Genomic DNA, 27901 nt, shown 5'->3' with positions numbered 1-27901 from the left:
GGAAGACAAATATCATCCATCTTTTTTTCATTTCAATAGTTTGTCTCTCCTTCAACCCGCTATCCCACCACCTCCTGCCCCTCTTCCGTCTTGTCTTTGGCTGCATTTGGAGGAGTCGCCACCTCCTCCTCCCCCTCCCCCTCCTCTTCCTGCTGCTGTGTTTTGGCGGGGGTGTCCTCTGGGCTGTCCGTAAGGGGCAGAGGGAGGTGGTCTTTTGGGGAGACGGAAGGTGCCGGGTCCCTGGGTTCACTGCTAGCAGCGGTGTCCATACCGTCGTTCTCTGGAGTTGGCTGCAGCTCTTCCTCCACCTCCTCCTCCACGGGAGTCTGCTTCTCCTGTTCTATGTCATCTGCAGCAGACGGCGGCGACGTCCCTCCTTCCTCCTCCTCCTCAGCTCCCTCAGTCCCTCCTTCCTCCTCAGCTCCCTCCGTCCCTCCTTCCTCCTCGGCTCCCTCAGTCCCTCCTTCCTCCTCAGCTGCCTCCATCCCTCCTTCCTCCGTCCCCCCTTCCTCCTCGGCTGCCTCCATCCCTCCTTCCTCCGTCCCCCCTTCCTCCTCGGCTGCCTCCATCCCACCTTCCTCCTCAGCTCCCTCCGTCCCCCCTTCCTCCTCGGCTTCCTCCGTCCGTCCTCCCTCCTCGGCTCCCTCCATCGCTTCTTCTCTGTCAGTAGAGTAGAGTATTGTCTTCCCTTCCTCCATTCTCTCCTCTTTCTCCTCCTCCTCGTGGGCTGGACCGACGTCGTCCATTGGAGCTGGGTCCTCCTCCCCCTCCTCCTCCTCCTCCATGGGCGGGATGTCCTCTGCGGCGGGGCTGACGGTCAGGATGAGGGTCATGCCGTCCTCCGGCATCTCCTCGTCTTCGATCTCGTCCTCCAGAGGAGGGATCATCCTCTCCTCCCTGCCCCCGGGGAAGATCTTGTCCGGGTAGACGAGCTTCAGTTGCTCCTCGAAGTAGTCCTCCAGGTACAAGCCGGCGCTGCCCACTTCGGACGTCGCCTAGGGCACACACACACACGCAATTCACACAACTGAGATTTCAGGGCAACCTTCAAGCGTTGGCTTTGCTGTAAACTTTAACATGAAGGTGGACATTAACACTAATGAGCACTATTGATTTCGTCGACTAAAAATATAACAAAATGTCTGTCGACTACCTTTTTTCACTTACGAAAACTAAATAAAAACTAAGCTATGATGACTAAAACTAAATGACTAAATATACTGACAATTCGTGGGTTTTCTCAGTATGGGTGCGCGTGCGTCACAGACCGAAAATAGCAGATCTACAAGCTCGTTGTGAGCTTGTAGATCGGCTATTTTCGGCATACAACTAAGTGAAAATCAGCCATTTCGACGCCATCACGGCCCGCCAAAAATCTGTTTTAGGTTGACTAAATCAACTGTAGATTTTGTCGACTAAAATCTTATATTTAGTCAAATAAAACTAGAATAAGAGTTAAACATTTCAGGTGACTAAAATGTGACTAAAACTACACAGAATTTTATTCAAAAGACTGAATCAAAATTTGCTGTCAAAATCAACACTGTATATACAGTATCACTACACTAAATTAACATAGTGTGTATGATATCTAATATAATATTATCCAATATCTCACACTAATGAATTCACACGGTGTATAGACATTCCATACTGACCTTGTAGTATTTAGCGCAATTGAAGAATATGAGCCTGACGTCTGCCACAAACTCCTCAGGGTTTACGTAGTGCGTCTCTGACTTTGACTTCACATCCAGTTTGCCTTTCACTATGGACAGATCCATGGGCGTCTTAATCAGCTCCTTGTACCTCTTCGTCTCCTACAGAAGGCCAAACACATGATGACTCATTTCAAATTCATAATGGACAGTTAAAAAACAATCAAACACAACGAATACTCATCTTTTATGACATTACCGAAATGTATTTTTTTATAGTTTTTGCTGTCTTCACGCTATTATATGCCAGCAGTAATATGCAATGAAAAGTGCAGCACATGCTCTTGGCCAGTGGTTGCTTACCGATGGCTGCTGGAAGTCAGTGCTGAAGTCGTTGCAGTACAGACGCAGCAGCAGCCTCTCGCACTTCTGAAGTTCAAAACAAAATGGCAAAAATGTTAAAACAATTACCGTTGTATCCCTGCAGAGAATATATCATGTTTACTGACTTTCTTTGCCTCTCATCTGCTGAATATATGTTTCTGATTTCTTATGAGAGCAATGCACAATGTCAAATTCCACGCATGTGGTGAACATACCTGACCATTAAATAGATTCTGATTAAACAGTAGGAATCTGTATTATCCATGCGCTCAAGTTCCACATACCACCCCCCCCCCCCCCCTCCCCCCCAACAATAGGAAGAGGCTTAGCAGCTTTAGACAACACAGGCCAGAATGCAACAGATACAAATAAAATAAAATGACAGTGAGTGACTATACCCTTCTATCAATGCGCGGGAATTCCACTTCTCCGTTGGTCTCCTCATTCACACCAGTGTTGTACACCATCTCAGGAGACATCAGGTCACGGCAGAACGAGCAGAACCACTCGCCACTGGGAGAGAAACACCAAGACCAGATGCGAGATTTATTAGACCTGAGGTGTTCTTCCAGACCCACTTTCCCAGACAAAATGGCTCTATCATCTTTACTACCTAATCTAATTTCTATGGGTCATATGTAACATGCTAAATATGGTCAAATGATTACAGCCTGGGTCCTACCGGTGTTGAAATGCATGAGTGGTCTGCTTTTCAAACAATCTAATAGCAGGTGGGTTTCAAAGCACTTTTTTTAAATTGGAAATGCCAGAAAAGAAAAAAAAAGTTTTTTACACTTGGCTTATCATTGGCATATCCAAAAAGAGAGGATGCAAAGGAGTTGAGTATCGCATCATCCCAAGGGGGAAAGATTTTTTTTTGCATTCACCCAGGAGATTTGCACTCCGTGGGGAGCTGTTGGGTGTCTTACTCAGGCCCCTCTCTACCCACTCAGCTACGGCCGCCGTAAAGGGTGATGGGAAGAGATGCTTTAAATAAACTAATGACAATATCTATTTCAGCCCTCATTAAACAAGCCATTGCATGTCCTCTACAGTATGCATGCTGTATGCAGGGGTTGAAACAGCCCAGATGGCCACAACATTTATGATTTGCGAGAAAATCATCGTCAGAGTGTAATTATTCTAAGCTGCACTGAATGGGCAGAGAAATGAAAGCTGATTTAACAGTTAGATTGACCAATTTGTTTCACTTCTTCAGTTCTAAACCTGCACTTTTGTACTGATTTAAAGGAATGGCAACACTGAGTTATGGTCAGAGAGAACCCAAGTTCTGTTTTTTACAGATTTTCACTTTTATTTGTTACTATTAACTAGTTGACTAACAATTATTTGCTCACCTGGGGGACTCGCAGAGCGCAGGGATGTGACAGGTCAGGTGGAACACTTTTGGACACTTGTCACAGCAGAGCAGTTCTCCTCCGTTCTGACACACGGCGCACCAGTCTTCGTTGGGGTCTTCCTCTGGCGCGGAGCTCTTCTCCGGCTGCGGTAGGGGTAGGAGCAGGGGTTGGGGTTCTGGCTCCGATTGGGCCTGGGCCTGAGGCTGCGGTTCCTGCAGCCTCAAGCCGTTGGGTTCTGCTCCCGGGGCCGGCTCTGGCGGAGTCTCCCTCTGTTGCTGGGAGTTGGACTGGACCCCAGTGCTGCTGTCTGGGAGGCTCGCCCCTACACTGGACTGCACCTGTGGATATATTCAAATCTATTGATTAATTTGAAGATGGATTTTTGCACTATGGATGCACGAGAGAGAGAGAAACACACACACAATATGAATACACAACGCTTTCAGACCCTTTCAATTCTTTCACATTTTGTTTGTCTCATCTTCAGGTGGATTCAATGAATCCCCCCCCTCCAAAATCTATACCCAATACTCCACCATGCTGAAACTATAAGTGTTTTGTTGAGTCATTACAAGTAAAAGACTTAAATATCTAATTTACATAAATATTGAGACCCTGGTTACCTGTGTGACCAAGGCCCTTCGTGCCCTATTGCGCAGTTTGGCTGGGTGACCAGATCTAGGAAGACTGGTGGTGGTTCTAAAGTTCTTCAATTTGAGAATGATGGAGTGTAAGAGTACAGTGCTCTTGGGCACTTTCAAAGCTGCAGAAACCTTCTAGTATCCTTTCCCAGATCTTTGCCTCGACATAATCCTGTCGCAGGTCTGTTCTCGTGCACCCCATTCGGATGCTATCAATGCATTGAATGGGAGATTATCACGTTTTATCAGACCATTGAATGGGGGAGTAGGCGACATACTGACCTATCCGCGATTTATCAGACCCATCCATATGTACAGCATCAACTGTGAGACATTATCTGGTAGGCAACAGGCAGCAGTAATATCTAGTCCAGCTAATTATTTTCTAAATAGTTTACAATGTTGAACAGACAGTCCCTAATGACATGGATGTGAAAACTGAAATGTTGATTAATGTGCACGGTCCCTGGTAAATACATAAATAAACTAGAAGATGTGCTCCTCGGAGCACAGGTCTCCGCCAGGTCAGGTTGCAGCACGTCCTGCAAAGCTTAGCCTATGGGCGGTGGTGACAGACGGACACACACACACACACGGACGGACGGACAGGGGGTAAAACATACTCTCCACCATACCTTCGGCCTGGCGGAGACAATAAATGTCCAAACAGACAATCTACCTCTACCTGAAGAAATGTGAATGTTAATATTGATAAGCTGAGCACATCTGCAAGTTGAGTGGCCGATCATCAAGCTAAAAAAAAAAATGTCACATGCCTTTAACAGTTTCTCTCCTTATAAAGATATACATTTAGGTAAGGTGAGTGATATATTTTGGTTAAAACAAAGGGTTTTGTTAAAAGGTTAAAGCATAGTAATCATTGCTACAGTGTTTGTCTCTCCAGCTCTTTAATGAGTAAAAATACTTTTTCAAGTGGGTTGCCAATTTTCAGTCAATCAGGAGAGAATACCCATTTATCAGCTTACATCTTAGTGTTCCAGTTCCAATTTTGTCTGCTCATGTCTTTGTGTCATCACTTCCAATTTCACTTGTTTAAGCTGTATTCCGTATGTTCTATCATGTTCTATCAGTATAGAGTTGAGTTCCGAGTTTATTAGGATCCTCATTAGCTGATGCATGGCATCAGCTTATCTTCCTGGGGTCCACACATACACAAACATAATAGTGTGGTGTACAGGGTCCCCACACATTTTTAGCAATGAATTTCCAAAACTTTTCCAAAACTTTTCCAGAATATTTAGCCCAATTTCCAGGCCTATAAAACAATCATTCAGCGCAATAATGTGTCTCTTACTCCTATGTACAATGCCCAAAGATAGGCAGTGTAGCAAAAATAAAGCATAGAATATAAAATAGTACAATTTCATTCAACATTTCGTGCAAAATTAGGGCATAGTGACCCTGCGAGCGAAAATAGGAGGGGTGGACGACGTCGTTGCACGGTTCGTTGTCGCTCGCGGTAGGTCAGGACGGTCTCATTCAAAAACATGTATTTTAATGAGATTTCATCGCCCGCTCGCTTCGCGTCACGTCGCATCGCTGGCAGTGCGGATGGGGTGTTACAAAGCCTGTTTGGCCAAAAACTACTTATGTTACATATTTTGTGTAATGTTATACATGTTTATGAAAATGTTTTGTATTAAAAAAAATCAATAGCCAAAAACAATGCATAGCCAAATATTTTTCCAGGACCCTTGATAAATTCCAGGACCTTTGATCAATTCCAAAACTTTTCCAGTACTGGATTTTTAAATTTTTTATTTCAAAATATTTCCAGGAATTTCATGACCGTGGGGACCCTGGGTGTACTGTGTATTTGTGTGTGTGTGTGTGTGTGTGTGTGTGTGTGTGTGTGTGTGTGTATGTGTGTGTTTTTCTACAAACGTTCAATGAAAGAAGCCGCCTTGTCTTTGCATCATTAGTTTATTAAAACAATCGTTTCTTCAGAATACAAATTTCAAAATTTTTTTGCTCCAAGGTAAAGTGCAGAGTTAGAGATGCTATAAGGAAAAGAGGCAGCAACGAAGTAATTGGAAAACAAACATAACATTCAAGAACAATGCTATCGGTAAAATCAGACTAGAACAGTGTAGGCTGCTGATTTAACCAAAGCAAATATATACATATATTATAGCTTATCATGTTCAAGTAGCCGTGGCCTATTGACAGTTATTACAGCCTCATAACTGAGGGAAAGGGGAAAAAATGCAATCCTTAGTAATCCACACAGTGTAGAGTGATTGTATCAAGCTTACAGCTTTCAGTTCATGTAGCCTAGAACTCCTGACAGTTAAAAGGAGCCTTTTTATAAAGGGCAAAATGTCCATAGATGCTCCTTTCATTTGTTTCACAAAGCTTCAGTTCATGATGGAAGTGAGCAGCTGCTGATTTGACATTCAGAAGTCTCTAACTTTCTCCTTCAGGTGGCTTCCGAGTGTGGGTGTGGTTTTGATGCTTTTTTTTTTACAGCGAGAATCCTGCTGGTACTGTACACTTGACACAGTAATGACAAAGGCCACTTTTGTCACCATTGGATAAATGCTGGGAAGCTCTGGGATAAAACTTCACAGGCAGTTTGTAATCTAAATCCTCGGTAGTCCCAAAGAGCTCTCGTCGTTGGAATAACGTCGCATTTTGCATTTGTGCTACTCATCATTGCAGGGTCACCGCTGAAATAATCTGCGATGCACAACATGGCTGGTGAAGTATATTCATGATGATCTGTGTGGAAATGGTGAGAGATAATTAGTATGACCTCGACTATAATCAAGGCTATAACAGGCTACAGTAGATTTTTTCGGAGGGCTTGAGTAAGTCCTCCATTTTATTTGACAATTAGATATTTTAGTCTGTTCCAGCCTAAAAGAGTTTTGCAGTGTGCTTTTGAAATCTCATTACAAGCGTCTCATGTAACACATTTCATACCATTTAGCATGTTTCAATTGCAATGTGTTGGTTGAATACAATGATTAAATAGCCTCCAGGAAAGCAATAGCCAAAATAAAAGGGCTCACCAGCATTCTGTGGGTATCTTGTTGGGTTTGGATGACAATGAAGAAGATCTAGGTCCTCCTCTGGGAAGCAAGAGTTTTTTGGTTGTCTTTGGTTGTCTATTCACTTCCCTGTGTCATCTCCACATCCCCGTAGACACAGTTGATGCATTCATCTTGGAACCTTCGTTACTCTGGGCCTGGGGCTTCACGTAGCTGTGGCTGTGACACTGAAACGTTTCACAATGTCTTTCTGGAATACAAGACTGAGCTCGTTCATGACAGGGAGGATATCACAACGAAGGTGGTGTGAGTACAGGCAATGAACACTGTATAAAAGTTAGAAGCTTGTCATTTGCCCCTGGGTGCCTCTTCGCTGACCTCCTTGATGAGTAAAGGCCAGTTGAATTGGATGCTCTCTACTCAGTGATGTAAGGAAAGCCAGCAGACGGTACGTGGCTGTCCTCACGCTGAGGGAGACCAGGCCTACAGAGGCGGAGGCGACTCATTCGCGTGGTAGAGTGATGGTAGAATCAGTAGACCCCATTAATAGTGTGCTTATAGTCATTTAGTGTCCATGGCCTTTTGCTGTATCGGTTGCTGCCAATGCAGCACAATGTGCAACCCGTTGCACTTCTGGATAGAATAGGGACTGCCCCTGTGGCTTGCCTGGTAGAGTGCGTGCCATGAAGGGAATGGGTCTTTCCCACAGCTGGCCTGGGGTTTGGGTCCGACCGTGGGCCCTTTGCTGTGTGTGTTGTCCATTCTCTCTCTCCTGCCTTTCCTGTCTCTCTACTGTCGCTGTCGGATAAAGCAGAAAATGCCAAAACAAATAATCTTTAAAGAAAACTGATTGTCCTTTTTTTTGAGTAAAGCTCCCACTTCTGCGCGTTTCCCCGTCATAACTCTGGTCCCATCTGACCAGACCTCTCTCTCATGCATCACACCCACCACCTTGTCATACAGTATTATACATTGAGCATCCCCAGCTTCAGTATAATTCCCAAGAAACCAGGTCTCAGCTTTCTTCCCACTTTCCAGTTTCAGAAATTTGATCAGTTTTCAATCCACTTTTATATTGACTTTCTCCACAACAATTACGAAGTCACTCCTATTTTTTTTGTTTCATCCATCTCTTTAAGAATTATACACTCCAATGATTTCTCCAAGTCATCAAACGAAGCCGTGTTGTTGGTATATGCCTGTTGACGTTAAGAAGTCGGGAACATTGACAACTTCCAGCAGCTCGGCCAACGGCTGAAACTGAGGACTGGGAATGTCATATTTTGTCACGTAGAAAGATACTTTCAGCTGCAACTCGACTGTGTTGCTAGACGCTTCTATATCCTTAGCAGAGTGCTCTTTCATTGCCGCCTGTTGCCACATCAAGCTCATAGACGCTATATGGTCGTTGCAAATATAAATCTTTCCAACCCGATCTCTCAAGAGTACGAGCAGGACCTCTTTTCATTCATGTGTCCACCGAGGCATTTTAGCTCGAGTGAAGCGTATGCTTTGAATTGTTTTCAATGGGAGCGCCACGTATTTATGCCACGCTCACATATGTTGTGAGTGTTTAAAGTATTTTCAACTCTGGGCGTTTGGACGAGAGCGCCTTGCTTTTCCTCTAATGTTTCTATTAGGGTTAGAATCGGAATTTGTACTAAGAGAAGACTGTTTAGCCATTATCGCTGGCAAGTGGTGAGCAGGCCAGTCCAACCAGTGAGAGTCGACTGATTTGTGGGTTTGATGCCGATGCTCCTTTTGCAGAGTCCTCGACCACTGATTACAGATGTTCAAACAGATATTTTGTAAATTGCACAAAAGACTTGGATTTGACTAGTTTCAATTTGATAACATTTAACTTATAAGCAAACAAGTAAATACAAATAATAAATAACCTTTTAACCCTAGGTTTTAAGTTACCCAGCCAGTCAGGGTCTTCTAAATCAACATTAAGTTGACATTTGTATTCAGTCAGCTTTGTTTGCATGTGTTTATGGGTGACTTTGAGAGCCGTTATACTGTACAATGTAAGTCAATGAAGCGGCTATTTGTGGATTATCAGTTACTAATCAAAGACGCAAATATCTCACCATTTGGAATAGTTCCATCATGACATGGTACACAACCCAAACCTCTACCAAAGTGTCCTTGTGCTTTTAAGTGCAAATTGCAGGGCGAATGCGGCCACACACACACACACACACACACACACACACACAGCCTCTGATAGCCTTACGTTCTCGTAAAATGAAAAAACACTGACAATCCCCCGTCGTTCAGTGTTGAGGACCAATGGTTCTCTAAGTGGGGCCCGGGGACCCCAGGGGTCCTTGAGGGGGTTCCAGGGGATCCCCAGCTAAATTATTGATAGTTAGGAGCCAAGTGGACCCTTACAGGTCCGTCACTCTTGACAGTGTACAAATGGAAACAAATGGACCCTTACAGGTGTCAGGTCCACTTGGTTCCATTTGTACCCTGTCAGTGTTATGGAGGTCCGTGGCCTAATGCATACTAAACTGAGGGGGGGGGGGGGGTCCTTAAAGTTAAAGAAGCACTGATTTATAGAACCCGAGTCATTTGCTTACAAAATGAACTTCATCTTCATCCTCTGGCTCGTCCTTGATGACGATGATGGGGCCGGGGGACGACCTTCGTCGTCTCTTGGCTGGGGTGGAGGCTGGCGGCTCAGTGGAGCGCTGCTTCCAAGATGTCGTCATCCTTCAAACACACACAGACAAAGAGGAACACGGGTTAGGGAATTTGACTACGGGTGGGTGCAACAGTTAATCGAACTAAACGATAAAAATGAACATTATGGATAATCGATCAATTAATAATCAATTCCTATTTTGGGCATGTCATTATGGGTGAAAGGTTTCAAAAAGTGAAAGGTTTCTTTTTACTAGAAACTTTTATGCTTACTAAAGTTCTTCTACTTGAATCATTATTTTTAAGTAACCACCTCTGGTGCCAACACTGCTGGCTTTTATACTCAAAGAGAAGCACTGTTGATGGCTCCAACAGCAATGACAGCTAGAAAGTATTTGTAACCCATTAAGACCTGAGGCCGATTCTACAGATGCCTTCTAAATCCTAACGGTTTTCTGAAAAACGTATGTTGCTATATGGTATAAATAGCTAAAATCTAAAATGACGCAGATGCTTTGCCGGGTTTCCCTCAGAGCTATTTAACGTTTGGTTGACTAACATTGAGTTTCAAACAGGTTTTCAGTAGCCAAAGAACTGCCATCTTAAAAAAGAAAAATGCACTCAATGGACTTGGTGTGAAGAAGAATGATGGAGCAGAAAGGGACAGACTTACCCTGTGCTTCTGTCTGAGGAGGAAGGCTTGGCCATCGGTGAATCCTGTCTTCCTTGCACTTCAATGACAGACGGACGGAACAAAATACATTATTTTAAAATGACTTGATCTCAGGTTAACACGTTGACGTTAGCGACAACAAAAATGACCGATAAACTTCCAGCTGATAACGAGTTATTTTCATCAAATGATGCGGTCGTGTGATTATGTATGAATGCACTCTAGTTTGATCAAGTGTACCGGTCTTGTCTGTGGCCGCCGAGGCGACGTTCTGGGTGAAGCTTCTAGGGATGGAGATGGTGATGGACGGGATCGTAGAACCACTGGTCTCAGTCCTCTTCAGGAAGGAGGGATCCAATAGACCCCGCTGGTACAAACAAACAAACACAACCTAGCATTACATTTTGGGTTCTGCCGACTGCAGCGGCACACACAAGGACTTGTAGCCCCAAGGGTGGGGGAGAAAGAAAAAACTAAAATTACGATAAAAGCTTTTTATATGAAATAACCCTTTGTTTACACAGTGCTACTTCTTAAAGCCAAGACCCATACCCAAGCAACAGTTCAACCTAGGACCAACATTTAAAGCAGCACTAGTATCGGCCCAATTGCATGTTTATGCCCAATGCTTTAACAGACCATCCATAGTCGACCTGGAAGCACCAAGTGTATGTACACGTGGTGCTTCCAGGTCACCTATGGACAGAACATTTATTTTTGGAAGCAATGCTTGCTTTACTAAACCATGTCCTCAATTGTTGCAACCCCCTAAACTAATGCTACAACTTGATTATCTCAAAACCTTACCAATGTTGGACCTGGATTAAGGCAAAACAACAAAACAAATTATAAATCGGCATCAGCTGATAGACATAATAAATATAATATATATATATCCCTAGTAGCAGTTGATTTTGACAGCAAATTTTGATTTAGTTTTAGTCATAGTCTTTTGAATACAATTCTATTTAGTTTTAGTCATATTTTAGTCATCTGAAATGTTTTAGTTTTAGTCTAGTTTTAGTTGACTAAATACCATCAGATTATAGTCAACTAAATCTACAGTTGATATAGTCGACTAATATGTATTTTGGCGGTGCCTTGATGGTTGCATGCTGAAAATAGCCGATCTACAAGCTCACAACACGTTGCAGCACGACACATTGTGAGCTTGTAGATCTGTTATTTTGTGAGAGTGCAACACCTGAGCGCAACCAAACTGGTTATAAACATAAAATGACTCGTCTTAGTTCTACTGGATCTCTTCTCCACTCGTCCCTCCCTAACATTCTAGTCTAGTTTCTATTTGTTGACAAAATTGTCAGTATATTTAGTCTTGGTTGTAGTCATCACAGCTTAGTTTTTATTTAGTTTTCGTCAGTGAAAAAAGGTAGTCGACGACAATTTTTCGCCATAGTTTTAGTCGACAAAATCAACACTGCCTAGTTTGGTTCATATGACAGGCACATTTTCCACCATTCTGTTCCTCTACCAACCTGCTGTAGTGAAGTTTGCGTGGCTGGTCCGGAGCCCAGGGGGTGGGCGTAGCGTGATGTGCCCTGCATGGCGTCCATGGTTTTGGGAGGGAAGTTGGAGCTGTGAATCAGCTCTCTCAGGGACTGGACAGAGGAAATCATCAAAATCAAGGTTACGCCATGTTACACTTTCTGAATAACCTGGGGGTTATTTAACCAATCTCGAAGCCGAAGATAGCTTGATATAAAAGCTTGCTATTTTCTGTTTATGTTCCCCAAAGAATTAAGAAAAGGGACGCTAGGGTTGAAGCAGTTAAGTGCACTAGTGGGAAAAGAAACACTTACGGTAACTCACTGAGTGCCAGAAATATTTCTGGCTATTTCTGGCCAGTGCGTTTTTTTTTTTTTTTTTTTTTTAAGTAAAAAAAATGTGCTTAGGAAGCGAGATACAGCCTTTTTCAGTTATAAGTTAAACAAGGAGTGGATGGAGCTGCAAATCTTCAGATAGGGGAATGTGCAGAGACCTTAGTTAAGAACTGTGGCTTGTTTCTTTGTACACAAATGTTTCAGTTATACATATACATACTGTACAAGGTTGTTGCTACATGTATTATAATATTCAAATAAACCAAACCAACAGACTTGACCTGGTCCTCAATTAGCTAACATGTAAACGTGCAAACAAACAAAAAAAGAGAAAGTCTTAATCAAACATTCCAGTCATGGAAAGGTTTTTCATGTTATTACCGTGATATTGAGGGTGTACATGAGATTTTGTGCGTTTATATTTAAACGCAAGACATATTGAAATATAAACCAATAATGGAACACAGCGTTACCACACATACAAGACCATTGATCATTAATGAACTACTGAAAACTACTCACAGCTGAGCTGTTTCACAAGATAAGTACATATATCTGTATGATTAGAGAGATGCATTGCAACCCCAGAGGAATCTGCTTCATCCCTCACCCTAGCCTCATTGTTAAATGAGATCTCCTCTCAAGACTAAAAATAAGTCTTTGGAAGAAGAAGTGAGTGAGGTACTGAGACCATCTGAAATGGCTTTTTGCGACCATATCAAGACGTATTTCCTAGTGAAACAGGGGCTGGGTGCTTCCTCAGCCAATCACACGGCAGGTCTGTCCTGTCCCCTCGAGCTATGGGATTTAAACTCCTGCACGCTGCGTCACACACTACAATAAGCTAGTGCTGAATCATGTTTATGTTACTAAACTTTTACAGAATAGAGTTTAAAGTGAAGCAGACACACTCTGTATATTTAAGACTAGACTAAAAACCTTTCTCTATGATAAAGCCTATAGCCGAAGTGTATAGACTCAGTCAACCTATAGTCATCCTCTCCCCCCCTTTTTCCTCTCTCCTCTCGTCCTCTCTTTTCTCGTCCTCCCTTTGGTTGTGTGGGTTTGTGTCCCATTGGTACAATCGTAATTAACCCTGTACGGATTCACGCTCTAGTAAGGCCTGCCACTAATTCTACAACCGGGGACCCGTTCCCCGGAGTTTCTTTTATTTCCCACGTCGCAGGTCCATGGACCCCCAGCTGCGGCTCAATACTGTGACTGCGGACCGGGCCTCTCCATGGAGCACGACCGTGGATTTCTACTACATTACACTATACCACTACACTATACTGTATATTATCTTAACATTCTTTTATTATACCATTATATACTGCATACACACTATTGCTGTACTATATTATATTATCATATACTATCTTACACTATTATATTTGCTACTATTGTTATTGTTACTACTTGCACTGTATCTCTTTCTGTCTCTCCTCTGTCTGTCTCTCCCTCTCTCTCTCTCTCTTCTTTCCCCCGACACGGTCGAGGCAGAAGGCCGCCACCCTAGAGCCTAGGGTCTGCCTGACGTTTCTTCCAGTTAAGAGGGAGTTTTTCGTTGCCACTGTCGCAAAATTGCTTGCTCAGGGTGGGATGTCGGGTCTCTTCTCTACATGTAAAGTGTCTTGAGACAACTTGTTGTGATTTGACACTTTAATAAAATTGAATTGAATTGAATTGAATGTGCGTTTGTTTGGTATAGTTGCTTCAGTTTGTAAAGCTGCATCTTTGTTTTACATTCTACCATGTACAGAGTAGCACCGCCTCCTAGTGTCTAGCATCAGCTCCATGTGGAAGAGGGATTGACCCCGTTGAGCGATGGGATTGACAGGTGTCAGGTGAAATTGGTTAGTACCTGCCGATGTAATCACGCATTACGTTTTTGTTTGACAGGTAGTACTATTAATTAACCCATTTAGACATGAGGCCGATTCTCAAAACGCCTTCTAAAAGTTTTCTGAAAAAGTTCAAATTTGTATTAAATAGATATTGTTGATATATACTGTATATAGCAACTACACACTACACACAGAGGTGTTCCCGGCTTGAAAGGTAGAACAGCGTATGTGTTGCAGGTCTAACAGGGTTGACATGGGACTTTTGAGATCAAAATACAGACAATAGAAAATGTAAACATTTCTTGCCATATAATTGTTAACTACAGTATATAGTAACTCCATCATGACCACGGATATGGTCTAAAAGTATGAAAAACATGTGCATTAACATTCAGAATACTGAGCACAGTCTATGCCAATTGGTTCTCAACCTTTTCAGGCCGCGACCCCCCAAAATAATCATATTTGAACTGGGGACCCCACCATTTTGTTTGACTCCATTCCACAGATAAATATTGTGAAAATAGCAGATCTACAAGCGTTGCGAGGCGCTGAGAGCTTGTAGATCTGCTATTTTCACAATTTTGGTCTCTTTCTTGCATTATTTGACAATTTGGCCAATGTTTGAAAGTAGTTTGTTGATTACTTTTGTTGCAGTAATGGACTTTTTTTTCTCCCTTAATTATTTTTTTTAGGTATTAAAAAGGTCTTAAAAGTCCTTAAATTGTCACTTCACTATCATCTGGGGACCCCCCAAAATCATGTGGGGACCCCCCTGGGGATCCCGGCCCACAGGTTGAGAACCACTGGTCTATGCCATCCTGTTGCCCCCTCCAAGGCCCCCGCCACTTACTTGAGCCGGGGGGAATCCCGTGTTGTGGAGCATGGACGAGGTGGGGCTGCGGGTTGGGTTGGGGTGAGAATTTCCGTACCGACGGCCCTGCTGCTGCTGCTGCTGCTGCTGCTGCTGCTGCTGCTGCTGCTGCTGCACTAGGGCAGGGGGGCCCTGGGAGGGGGAGCCCGCCCCCTGGATGGGCCTCGCAGGAGGCGGGGGCCCGGGCGGGCCGGAGGGCCCGGGTGGCCTGACGTTTTGGTACCAGGACCAGTGGTTGGGTGGAGGCTGCCGGCTGGGGTGCTGCGCCAGCTTCTCCACCTGCAAGGATAGGGGGGAGGGGGGGGTGAGGGGAACCGACCAGGGCTGGGTTGAAAACATTTGTAACGCAATCAATTTAGGAAGCTTTTTTTGTTTTGCTTAAAAAGAAGAAAAGAACAGAAAAACACTTACTTTGCTCAATGATGAGATGTGTTCAAAATAGAGGGTATGCGCATGCTTAAAGTGAATGGCACATCGAGTGGCAAAGCGGGTGGCAAAGCAACATGCAAAGTGAGTTTAACATTGTTTCATGTTGTTTAATGGAATCAGATATGACTTTTCTGTTTGGATGGATGGGCTGTCAAGGCCAAAAAGATTTTTTTTGACACTCAGTAGGCATTCCTGCATAACTTCCGGGTTTGATGATGATGTCACACGCATACCCTCTATACATTTTACAGTATTTATTTACATACAGTATTTATGATGCTTTGTGATTATCAATGCAATCACAAAAAGGTATACAACAGGGTTCCCACACATTTCTAACAATACATTTTCAAAACTTTTCCAAAGTATTTTACCCCATTTCCAGGCCTATAGCAATCATTTGATGCAATAATGAGGCTCTTACTCCAGTGCGCTATCAATGCCCCAAAACGTACTCAAGCAAAGACATCACGTGGCAAAAAGAATAGATCTACAAGCTATGTTGTTAGCTTGTCAATCTTTTCTTTTTGTCGCATGACGTTCTGCATACATTAGGTCGCACTCACGTAGCTCGTGCAGCGCAGCGCTACATTTCACCATGTTACATAACAGTATTTCACAGAATGCTACACATGTTTTAAGACATGTTTTTATGAACAAAATCAATAGCCAAAAACAATGTTTATCTAAACATTTTCCAAAACATTTGATTAATTCCAAACCTTTTCCAGGCCTGGAAAGGTTTTTCTAATTTCAGGAAAGTATTTCCAGGAATTTCATGACCGTGGGAACCCTGACACTATTAACCCAAAGTAATATTTCATTAACCCATTACAAAAAAACACAGATGTAGCCAATGAGTTCTACTATGTTCTTGTCTTGTTTCTCACACTGATGTGACTCAAACACATGATCTCTCTTAACTACCTGCCAGCATTAGAAAGCCCCTGCCAGCTAATGTGTTAAAATGACTGAACCCTCACCTGCATCTGGAGCTGGGCCAGGGTGCTCTGGCGCTGCTGTGCAGTGGTGGCGGACAGACCCCCAGGAGAGGCTTCCGCTCTGAGGCCAGCCTGCTGGCCAGCCTGCTGGCCAGGCTGAAGGCCAGGCTGATGGCCAGGCTGATGGCCAGGCTGATGGCCAGGCAGCCCAGGCTGATGGTTGGCGAGGGGCGGCCGACCTGGGGCCCTCTCTACCAACAGAGAACCTGGGAAACACATGGTGAACCACTTTAAACCTGGCGTCCCTATTTTTTTAGGCAAAAATGTTTCACAAATATTCCAAACTCAGATTTAAGACGGCAAAGATGCAGATCTACATGATATGTTTCATCACAACACATTCTGAGCTTGTAGATCGGTTATTTTCACCACATGACAAAATCGTACGAAGAACGAACGAAAACAGGCCTTACATTTTTTTTTATACTTATGTGGCTGTGGTGTGATGTTTGGCCACAGGGTGGCACTCTGGTGCAGCAGTTAGCACCTATAATCAATGAAGTGCTTCTGGGATGACCTCTTTTTGAAGGTCAACCTGGACGTTACCTTCACAATTGGTTTCCACTGCAGATTTACAATGGAACGTTTGCATTGGGTTTGGAATCAATTAAGAAAATAACCAAAGGCTTTGGAATTGGTCGTTTTATCCTCTCCACAAAACACAATTTAAAAAATATTTTTAAAGCACAATATAACTTAAAAAACATCAAAAGCTGTTCCGCTTATGTTAACCACAGACTTTATTTTCTGACAAGGGAACCCATAGCTAACTCATGGAATTCATGACAACAGATTTTGTACATTCTGCTTAACTGACAAACAGCCTTATCTGGTGAAATGTAATGGACTGTGTCAGAACTTAACCAGCTTACACAAATCTCACTCCCAACTCGTGTTGACGCTTGGTCAAAGTACCTTTCTCGTGTGACACGGACGTGAAAGGTACCCCTTTCATTAAATAGGTGTGTGAATCTTCACTGGCCGCACAATTTGACTTACGATTCACCTGTTAACTCATTCACTGCCACAATTATTGCTGGCCGCGTTTGCCCACTGCCAGAGATTTTTCATTTAAAAAAAAAAAGTACTCAGGAGCCGAGATACAGAATTTTTAAGTTTTAAGTTAACAAGGAAGTGGATGGGAGTGTAGATCTTTAAACAATCATATCTCCTTGGTCTTTGGGTCAAATTTGAAAAAAAAAAAAAAAAAAAAAAAAAAAAAAATAATAATAATTTTTTTCAAAAAAAAAAAATTACGTTTTTTACGTCAGTGGCAGGATTGGTAAACGGGACAAATTACGTTTTTTACGTCAGTGGCAGTGAATGAGTTAAGGATTCAATAGTCGCTCTGCTATTTTCTACAGGCGTGTCGGAATCTGTATGACACCACAAAGAGTTTATTTCAATGCCAGGAAACATGAATACCGTACCAATGTCCCCACCTACAGTTCATGTACTTAAAATGATGTAAGTCTAGGAGCTTTCAGTGTTTTCATTATTAGGAGAATAAAATATAACAACCAGAGGATAGTATATTATTAAAATAAATTGTAATAATGTTTACAATTCATTTTTACAAAAGTAATTTGCTTTTTCTAAATGTGATGACATCCTTGTTACCTATTCTAGTAATGCCATGCATAGAGTTAACCTCAACACCTGCATATTTTTATAGCGTCTAGCGATATTATTGTCAACCTCTGTTTTGTGGTCACGTAAACCTGGCCAGAACACGTGACTCCAACCAGACACACTGTCGCAGTATGTCAAACATTAAAGGCTGCAGCATAGTTAGTATTACTTTAATTATAGTTGTTATCTTGTGGTAGTCTTGGTTAACTTATGTTGCTCCTCTATTGTACACTTTACGGTACTACCCACACAGGGATATACGCATGTGGTGTGAGCGCTGCAGTTCACATGTGAAATATGGAGGGAACCAGGTGTTTGTCCTACAGATAAATTCAGGCATCCCATAAAACAGGTGCTTTACAGAAAAGTGCATTTCAAAAACAATTCAACAAAATAACAGTCTTACCCAGGTCTACGTTAGTGGCCCAGAATCCAGAACGACACTGGAAGCGAATAGAGCTCTGTGGGACAATGGAGGGGTTGCAGTTGGCCCTCATCAGGTAGTGGATCTGGAAAAGGATCTGGGGAGGGGGAGGGGGGGGGGGGTGTCACTACATCAAGTATCTGTTGAACTCATGTCAGAGGGCCATGTACTTAACAATTTAAATCCTATATACTAACTTTGTTGACTGGGGTCCCCCATGGGTTTATCTTTAAACAAGTTTTTCCCTATACACCAGCGTTGCAGGCTTGTAGATATTTTCACCGAATGTTCACCTATATTTGACAAATGTTCGCCTATTATGACATGCCCAGAATAGGGACACAAGGGTTCATGTGGTTTAACTCTAGATGCAGGTTGTGTCAGGTGAACTACTTGCTTGGTTCAGTTTAGTTTACCTGCACAAAGCTCAGGGGTTATAAACAGTCATATAGGAACCGGAAGGTTTTCCGGTTGAATTTGGCCAATATAAAGAAGAAATAAAGAAGAAAAACAGAAAGATGGCAAACGTGAGAAATCACATAATTAACACCAACAGACTTGCAAAAAAATCTCCCCTCAAGGATAATCCGTCAAAAATATCTATTTCATGAATTCCTCAATTTGTATGAATTCTTGTTCTAACATGGGGGATCTATCAAGCAATCCCTCTCTCTGATTAATATGTCTCTAGTAAACGTTCTGCGTTTCCCCTAGGATGAAGATGAAATGTGATGGCGTCGCATCCCGGTTAGATCAAAGAGTGTTGACACTCTCTTTCAATGGGTCTGAATGGAGCCCTCTACTCTCGCTGCTGAATGCATACGGGGGAAACACAGATATTTTAGTGTTTGTACCAGTCTCTTGCAGTAGAGGAGAGCTGTGCCACTGTGGCTGGCTGTGGCCCACTTTGTGAAGCTGATGACATGGTCTAGATGTCTGGTCAGAGAGCTCACGTCTTCCTGCTGCTTTTTCAGCCCGGCCTCGTGGTCCTTGGTCAGAGCCTGAGAATCACACATATTGCTTTATGATACTATATTTGGCAGTATTATCCTAAATTAACAACTTTCATTTAACCCATTAATGCCGGGAACGCATCTGTGTCGTTTTAGATTTCTTTGGCTATTCAAACATAGGAGATATACAAGCTCATAGCACGGCACCGAGTGCCGCACTATGAGCTTGTATATCTGCTATTATTGAAAAATCTTTAACATTTTGTGCAAATCTTTGAATACATTTTTTTAGCAACATTTTTTAACTCAAATCTTTGCTTCTGGGGGTCCCTGGAACAACATATTTTGAGATGAGGGTCCGCGGCCAAATACATATAATGTTTAGGGTCCTCGACATGAAAAGGTTTGAGCACCACTGATATTGCGACGAGAGGGACCAAAGTACACATTGAGGAATTGGCAACTACTGAATTGAGGAGAAAATGGGGATATGCAAAATAAATAATAACAGATTGTGGATGAGCTAGACATGCATACCTCCAGCTGGTTAACCAGGATCTTTCCCTTCCTGTTGATCTCCATGATCAAGTTACAAATGGACTTCTTGATTTCATTGGTGACCGTCTTGCGATTTTCATCAACTTGCTGGAGCCTATAATAAAAAATGTAGAAAAAGATATACATCTTAATGCTGCCAAGCATGAATCCAATTCTTTTTTTTATTATTTTAAGACTGAATGTAAAAAAAATTGGGTAAAAGCAAATTAAATGAATCTCTCTCTACCATAACAAACGTACACATACATCCCCAGTTTCTGAATAGTTTTCTGTTTTTTTGTTTGTTGACAGACAGTTGTCTTTAGTATAAAACAAACTTTCATACCCGGTACTGATACAGTTGGAGACGTCCTCAATGGCCTTCCTCTTCTCCTGTAGCTGCAGTGTCATTCTCTCCAAATACTGCCTGTGGTTCCTGTATGCATCCTCAAGGAACTGGTAGCTATGCAGAGAACGATCGTATAAGCGTACAGAAAAAACCCCCAGCAACATAGTGTTTATGATGAATTGAATACATAGGATCATAATGGAAAAAAGGCCCCAGGGCTTTTTGTGTTATGCTTTTAGCATTATTGTATAGCTGTACCACTGTACTTTTTGCAAACTGTTAATAAAGTATTTAATCAATCAATCAAATGAATACGGTAATTTACTCCCCAATTCAGTTCAAAATGTATAAAAATCTTTTGAAAATAGCAGATCTACAAGCTCACAATGCGGATGCGACGCATTGTGAGCTCGTACATCGGCTATAAATATATATAGGGCTGAAGTGGGTAATGTATGTTTTGTGATAATAATCTAAAACTGCAAAGTAACTAGTAACTAAAGCTGTCAAATAATTGTAGTGGAGTAAAAGTACAATATTTGCCTCTGAGATGTAGTGGAGTAGAAGTAAAAGTATTGAAAATGGGAACTACTCCAGTAAAGTAAAAATTCCTCAAAAGTGTACTTAAGTACAGTACTTGAGTAAATGTAGTTAGTTACTTTACAGCACGGGTCAGCAGTGACAGGAACTATACAGGTGGGGGTTGTGTCTTAACTCAATTGGAAGACAATTGGGATAAATAAACAAGGTTGTGTACTTGTGGTCCTTGTGCCTGAGTAGCTGACAGTCTCGGCAGGTGAGTCGGTCACACGTCTCACAGAACAGCTTCAATGGCTCCTGCTTGTGGATGTCACAGAACACAGGCTTCTGTGAGGACATGCCTAGTGCTTCTGGAAAATATAAAAGCAAAGAGGGATGTGTTATTGTGCAATCTTGTTATTTTTATTACATATTGTTTTTATTGTGTATTAACACATTGATTGCCAAGATCGCATATATGCGTTCTTTCAAATCCATCACTTGATTGCCTAGATCGCATATATGCGTTCTTTCATTTTTGGGGGGAAATTCCACAAGGGGCGACCTAACACAGCTTTGGAATGATCGATCGTGTGGATGTGACATCATTCCAAAAAACGTCACTTCCACCCGCCACAATGATGGGATTTTCAGAAAAACGTCTATAACTCAGTTTCTTTTTTTTCCATTGAAAACCACCCGTTTTCAGCGGACCAAAGCTCCAAAATGGCGAATACACAGATCCTTCCGTCTACTCGCAGGAAACTTTTTTCGTGTGTTTTTTTTACACAATGTCGGTTCCACGGCGTTTCAAATATCATCGGATTGAGGTAATTATACGCCGGCACAGGGATAGAAAATTATGTTTAATATCTTGGCAATCAATGTGTTAAGGAATTCTCCTGATCTGAGCAAATCCGGTCAACAAACAACAATGGCATCAAGATGGTGGTGGTCATGTTTGAGTAATATTGGGCAGTCACTCATTTTGCATTAGTCTACTACTCTGAGAGATACTTTGGTCCTCTGGTATACTAAAAATCTCAGTGAATGTTTAAGAGTCTTAAGCACTTAAACCCTATATATTTTGCTGACCGGGGTCCCCCAGGGGTCTATACTTGGCCCCCTCCTTTTGGCCCTCTGTCTCAACAGTCTTTGTCGAAAATAACAATCTACCAGCTCACATTGTGTATGCGCGTGCATGTCAGTGATGAGACAACGGAGTGACGTTAGGAGAAGAGAGATGTTTTTCAACATGTTTTTTCAACTCTGTAAGCTTGTAATTAATTGTTATTAATAGTTAATAATTGTATCGTTGTTTCCCCTGTCATGATGACAATGATACAGCAAGTTGTCATCATCTGCATCTGTGGAACATGATTAGGTTATATCCTCATTTGTGAAGTTAACTTAAAACACATGAATCCTAGCGTCTCATCATGGCAGGAGCTGTGTGAGGCATAATGGATTCTTTGGGCTGTAGCATTTTTGTCTTCATAATGTCTGCCACGGCAACTAGCGTTTGCTTTTATGGTTCAAGGCTGAAACTAGGTCGTAGCGTGTGAATTAAGAGTGTGGGTGAAGTCTTATTATGGTATTTATTTGATTGTGTGCAGTTTTCATCCATGTGGAACGTTGTGCACACACACCGTGACCGGTCAGACATAGTTACACACTGCTATGTGGACCGTCCTTAAATTACCTGGAAGAAAATCAGGGGAAATGTGGAATTTGAAACAATATCTGTTAAAAACTAATACCCATAGTCCTTGTAACAGCGAACAATCAAAATATGTAACAAAGAGCTACAGACAGACAAAAACAATCTATAAGACCTGGGGTCTGTTTATGACATTCTACCACAACACACAAGCTACATAGTGTGGCGTATTCCTGTTTCGACTGCCACAGCAAATTACAACAAACCTAATAAGTACTTTTTAAATTATTTAAATTTTGTATTTTATCTGCTCTGATTATTTTTCATGCCTTTTGTTTTTCCTTTTATTTTTATCTTATGATTGTGCCTTACAACTGTCCTGGGGATTGAGGGGGGGAGGGTGGGATAGGGCCCCAACTGCCACTCACTGCACTAACATAGCCCGCCAGCACCGCCCCCTTGTGCTTCAACTGCATGGAATAAGGCTGTTCGCAGGTGTGTGCGTGTGTGTGTGTGTGTGTGTGTGTGTGTGTGTGCGCACGTGTGCGTGTGTGCATGCGTGCATGCGTGCATGTGTGGTGTGGGGCTCATGTCTGGCTTGCATTGCCCTCTAGCGTTGATTCTACAGAATTGCCTGGGGGGCGGTGAAAACAAGCGCTTCTTTTCCAATTTACCTGGAATGGCATTTTTCCTGTAACATATATACACATTTTGTCTCTGTCCTTTTTGTATATCTCTGTGATATCGTATATGAAGAAGATGCTAGGTACAGTATGCCCCTGGGCTTTGTCTAAAAAAAAACTAATACAAAGATTTTGAAAAGAAAAGAAAATTCAACTGCATGTCGATTGGCTTGAGCTTGACCGACCCAGAGTACAGTATGTGATGGTGAAACACAGTACCTGGAGACATCTCCTCCTTCTGCCGTATGGTGTGATCCCTGGTGAACTTGACCCTCTGGTGGGCCTCGATGCACGTCACGCACAGGAACTCCACACACTCCACACAGTAACCTGTGGCCTCCGTGTTGTCGTCACAGCTCATGCACACCTGAAGAGGAAGGACAAAGTGATATGTGGGTATGAGGGGGCCAGCCACAGATCCCAGAGAAAGTGGAAGAACACACCACCAGTCACACAGAGGTCAGGAGAATCAAGGCTATGAAAAGATGATAAGGACACGATGCACTGGGAGGTCAAAGAGAGCCGGAAGATCAATGGAATGCTTTTAACACATTAAAACCAGGAACGCATCTGTGTCATTTTTTTCATTTCTTTGGGCTAGCTAACCAGCTAACTCCAAAATGTTCATTTTTCAGGAAATGAAAAAAGTGGAGTTAGGAGGTTTTGTTCATCATTGATAAGAAAGAACAGCTGAATGGACCTCCAAGCTCACAATGAGGTTGGAGGTCAAAAGGGGGTGGAGCCTGGAGTCAGCTAAACCAGCTAACTCCGGTGGACTTCACTGGTTTAGCAGAACATTTGAGGATCCAATGGAGTTAGCTGGTTTTGTCAGAAGCACTTTTTAATGCTTTTCAGTGGTTCAATAAACACACAGACGTAAAGGGTGTTCAATGGCCCCGATTTATGGAAAAAAATAAAAAATATGAAAAGATATATACTCAAAGATTTGCAAAAATATCTTCTATTTTTCAATAGCCAAAGAAATCTGAAAATAACAGATGCGTTCCCGGTCTTAAAGGGACATTTGAAAACATGTGCCAACATGTGTCTTCTTTTATTTTCCAGAACCCAGTATTTTACAATAGTCTCAATCACTCATCAAGAGGGTGTTTATCCATAAGCTTGTTCACCCGGCAAAACATTGACAATGACATTCCATCACACTTCCTACCAGAGTTTGCCTCCCGACAGTGAGACACAACTGCCAGCTGGAACTGCCGCACCAAGAAAGTGACGTTCATGTCCGTTTACCTTCTTTTTCACATAGCCTTGAGGAGAATCAAGATACCAACCTGGCTGCTTTTCTCCACCGTGCTGCTTGGCACCTCCGCCGAGTCTTTGACAAAGAAGTTGTCCAATACGTCCATCTCCCAACATTCTTGTCTACACACCGGGCAGCGAATGGCACCTACTGCTAGGACAATTATTTGAAGAAATAAGAAAACATGCAATTATTTAGCAAGGAAGCACTAGCTTCTTGTGAGTTGAATTTCTATTCTTCATATTTCCTAACAGATCATTTTGATTAAGTCTTGCTAATTTCATGTCATAACAGGAGAATATGCAACAGTGTTGTAAATTGGCTGCTTGACATCGACATGTCTAAGCCAGTTTATGTACAGTACCAGCCTTGGATCAAGACTATCAGATTTATTTTATCGAGTCTGACTTTTACTTTCGTACAGAAATGTTGAAATCGATAAAAATACATCTATGATATAGTCTTGATCCAAGGCTCATACAGCACACAGAAATAATCTTCAAATCACTCTTGAGACAAGTGATAAACAAAGAATAATTTGTCCAAAATACACATTTTGGTAACTCTGAGACACATTTGGTAACTCTGAGATACATTTGGTAACTCTGAGACACATTTGGTAACTCTGAGATACATTTGGTAACTCTGAGACACATTTGGTAACTCTGAGATACATTTGGTAACTCTGAGATACATTTGGTAACTCTGAGACACATTTGGTAACTCTGAGATACATTTGGTAACTCTGAGATACATTTGGTAACTCTGAGACACATTTGGTAACTGAGAGCGACCATGATGAGGGCCATGATTTGGTTCCAGGGGTTGACACTAAGGACTCGGAGGCACTTGCCCGTCGGGCAAGTACATCACGCTCTACTTGCCCGCAGGTCTTGCCCACTTGCCCTGAAAATCGTCCATTATAAAATGATAGGTACATTTTTAATTGCCGTTCAATTTAACACTTTTACTTTCTACCAAATATCTAAATAGGAGAGAGCGAGAGAGAGAGAAGCGGGGACTGAGTGTTCTGGCCACGTTCTAGGCGTTTAGACAGATATCTCGTATTGTGTTTATAGTGAACTAAAAGATGGTTGTGTCTCCACTAAAACTAGCAGTTGCCCGGGTCGGGCAACCCTCTAGTTTAATTTACCTGCCCCAGGCAGTCGGGGAGCCATTAGTGTCAACCCCTGGGTTCCATGTGTAGATTGTGTATGTGTACCCTCTAAGACAGTGGTTTTCAACCTTTTTCATATCCAGGTCCATTATTTATTCGGCATTTGAGCCACGGGACCACCATTTGATTAGTTTTAGCATCTCAGACCCAAAACTCTAATATTGTGTTGCCGTTGGATAAGATTTTGTCCACAATTCCATGCTGTATTGATGTTGGTACCATAGGAGAGATAACAGGCAAACGTTGATCAAAATAACAATAGAGCACCGAAGTCTGACGTAATTTACACATCCAACCTGGGTCTCGTTTTTTTCCCCCCCATTCTGAATTCCCATAGACGTGTTTAATATCGCGTCAAATAAGAACTGTTACGGTTTGACTCTTATGGATATGAAGCATCAACTGACGGTGAGAAAACGCTAATGTTACTTCCGCCGAATTAGTTACATTTTCGCCAGAAACATACTGTATCAAATATGAGTGACTGACTATCATAAACGATACAGAGCCTACAGTCTGTCTATTTTTGGACCACAATTCTTATATGAGACGATTCTAAGATGACCCAATGTTATTCTCCATAGAGATATTACATCCGCGACCCAGGGGATGAACGAGTGACATCAGGACTTCTGTACTCTATTCTTTAATTAAGTAATGCAGATGTTTCACAATAATTTAACTCTTGAGAGTGTAAAATGAAACATTTTACACTCTCAAGAGTTAAAGATCTATAACGGTCCATTTGGTTACCAACTCCCCATCATTTAGCTGGGGACCACCTGGAACCCCCTCAAGGACCACTGGTTGAGAACCCACTGCTCTAAGAGTTGAAAGAACAGATTTCAACAGTGTACAGTGTTGAACAGTGTCTCACGTGGTTTGTTGCTGTCGGGAGGCGGCTGCGGGTCTCCGCGCCGGGGGTCCGCGCTCCTGAAGGGGGGCGGCAGACACTTCTTGCAGAAGGAGTGGAGGCACGGCAGCAGCTTGGGCTCCCGGTTGTGGAAGCTCAGCTTGCAGCTGGGACAGGTGTCCATGAGCCCGAAGGACGCGCCGCCTCCCGCCGCAAGCTGCTTCAGCCTCTCGTCCTCCGCCGGGAGACTCTCAGCCTCGTTCTCCACGATGATCACGATGTCATCGTCCACGTTCTGAGCGTTGTTATCATCCATCTTGATGGCAGCCTCCTCCGTCCCTTTCTTTAAAGGTAGGGTAAGTGATTTTTTTTGGGTTATGACAAAGGTTTTTTGTTAAAAGATTAAAGCACTATATTGTGATAGTAATCATTGCTATAGAGTGTGTTTGTTCAGTAACAGGGGTCTCTGCGTCTCTCCAGCTCTTTAAAAAACAGAAAATACCTTTTCAGGTAGGTGACAAAATGTCAGCCAATCAGGAGAGGCTACCCATTTATCAGCTTAATGTTTTTTATAGCGATCCTGTTCCAATAATATCTGCTCATTTCTTTGTGTCATCACATTCAATTTCACTTGTTTAATCTGTATCCTGACTGAATTCTCTATCCTGATTGGATAAAAATTGGTGTCCCGACCTGAAAATGCATTTTCTGTTTAATAAAGAGCTGGAGAGATATAGAGACTCCTGTTACTGAACAAACACTCTATAGCATGAGTACTGTCAGAATATAGAGCTATTTAACACTAACAAACACTCTATAGCAATGAGTACTATCAGAATATAGAGCTATTTAACACTGTTACTGAACAAACACTCTATAGCAATGAGTACTATCAGAATATAGAGCTATTTAACACTGTTACTGAACAAACACTCTATAGCAATGACTACTATCACAATATAGGGATATTTAACACTTATCTTAACCAAAGGAAAATCACGTGACCTACCTTTAAATAGTCAATCAATCAATATTGTCCTTCCGATTGGGAACAATACAATGGTTGTAGTATAAGCCTGAATGGTTTTATGGCTCCTCCAGCAAAAAGCCAGATGCTGAACATCTAAATCAGACCGTAGTTCATTATAAACACTGTGAAGGTGCAGACAGTAACGTCCTTAACGACGTTATATATGAACTCATTAAACCGCCGATACCTTAAGTAAACGTTCTTCCCGTTTTACACAAGCTAAGCTAGCTAGCCTAGCTAGCCAACTTTAGCTCACACATGTGTCCGATAAAAAACAAAGCGCTTCGCAGACATTCTGACGCGAACAGACGAGGTATATGACACGCACACGTTCATATATGAGTAAGTTATTGTAAATATTCGACGCTGTAGAGTTCATAGAGGGGTTCAAAACGTTAAAAAAGGCCAACATTGGTGCATTCTTTACTGACAACACTACAACTACCCA

At 42.4% G+C, this 27901-nt stretch overlaps 1 protein-coding gene across 1 annotated transcript; it reads right to left on the bottom strand.

Annotated features, from left to right (window-relative positions):
* Positions 1-59: 59 nt before the first annotated feature.
* On the bottom strand, positions 60-27901 carry trim24 (tripartite motif containing 24; the record flags this gene model as incomplete). The annotated part of the gene is made up of 20 exons (XM_080421216.1): positions 27433-27901; positions 26448-26766; positions 24425-24543; positions 23352-23499; positions 21028-21160; positions 20268-20384; positions 19922-20036; positions 19286-19432; positions 18414-18528; positions 16358-16581; positions 14925-15224; positions 11880-12002; positions 10624-10750; positions 10384-10441; positions 9647-9779; positions 3401-3741; positions 2441-2555; positions 2022-2087; positions 1659-1820; positions 60-995 (listed from the first exon to the last, which is right to left on the bottom strand). The coding sequence occupies exons 2-20, from the start codon at positions 26737-26739 to the stop codon at positions 60-62; spliced, it is 3771 nt and encodes a 1256-aa protein (XP_080277342.1). The 5' UTR covers positions 26740-26766; positions 27433-27901.

Source organism: Gymnoscopelus braueri (assembly GCF_963280865.1).
Source record: "Gymnoscopelus braueri genome assembly, chromosome: 23".
NCBI lineage: Eukaryota > Metazoa > Chordata > Actinopteri > Myctophiformes > Myctophidae > Gymnoscopelus > Gymnoscopelus braueri.
The sequence above is the reverse complement of the archived record's forward strand: the minus strand, read 5'-3'. Positions and strand labels throughout refer to the sequence as shown.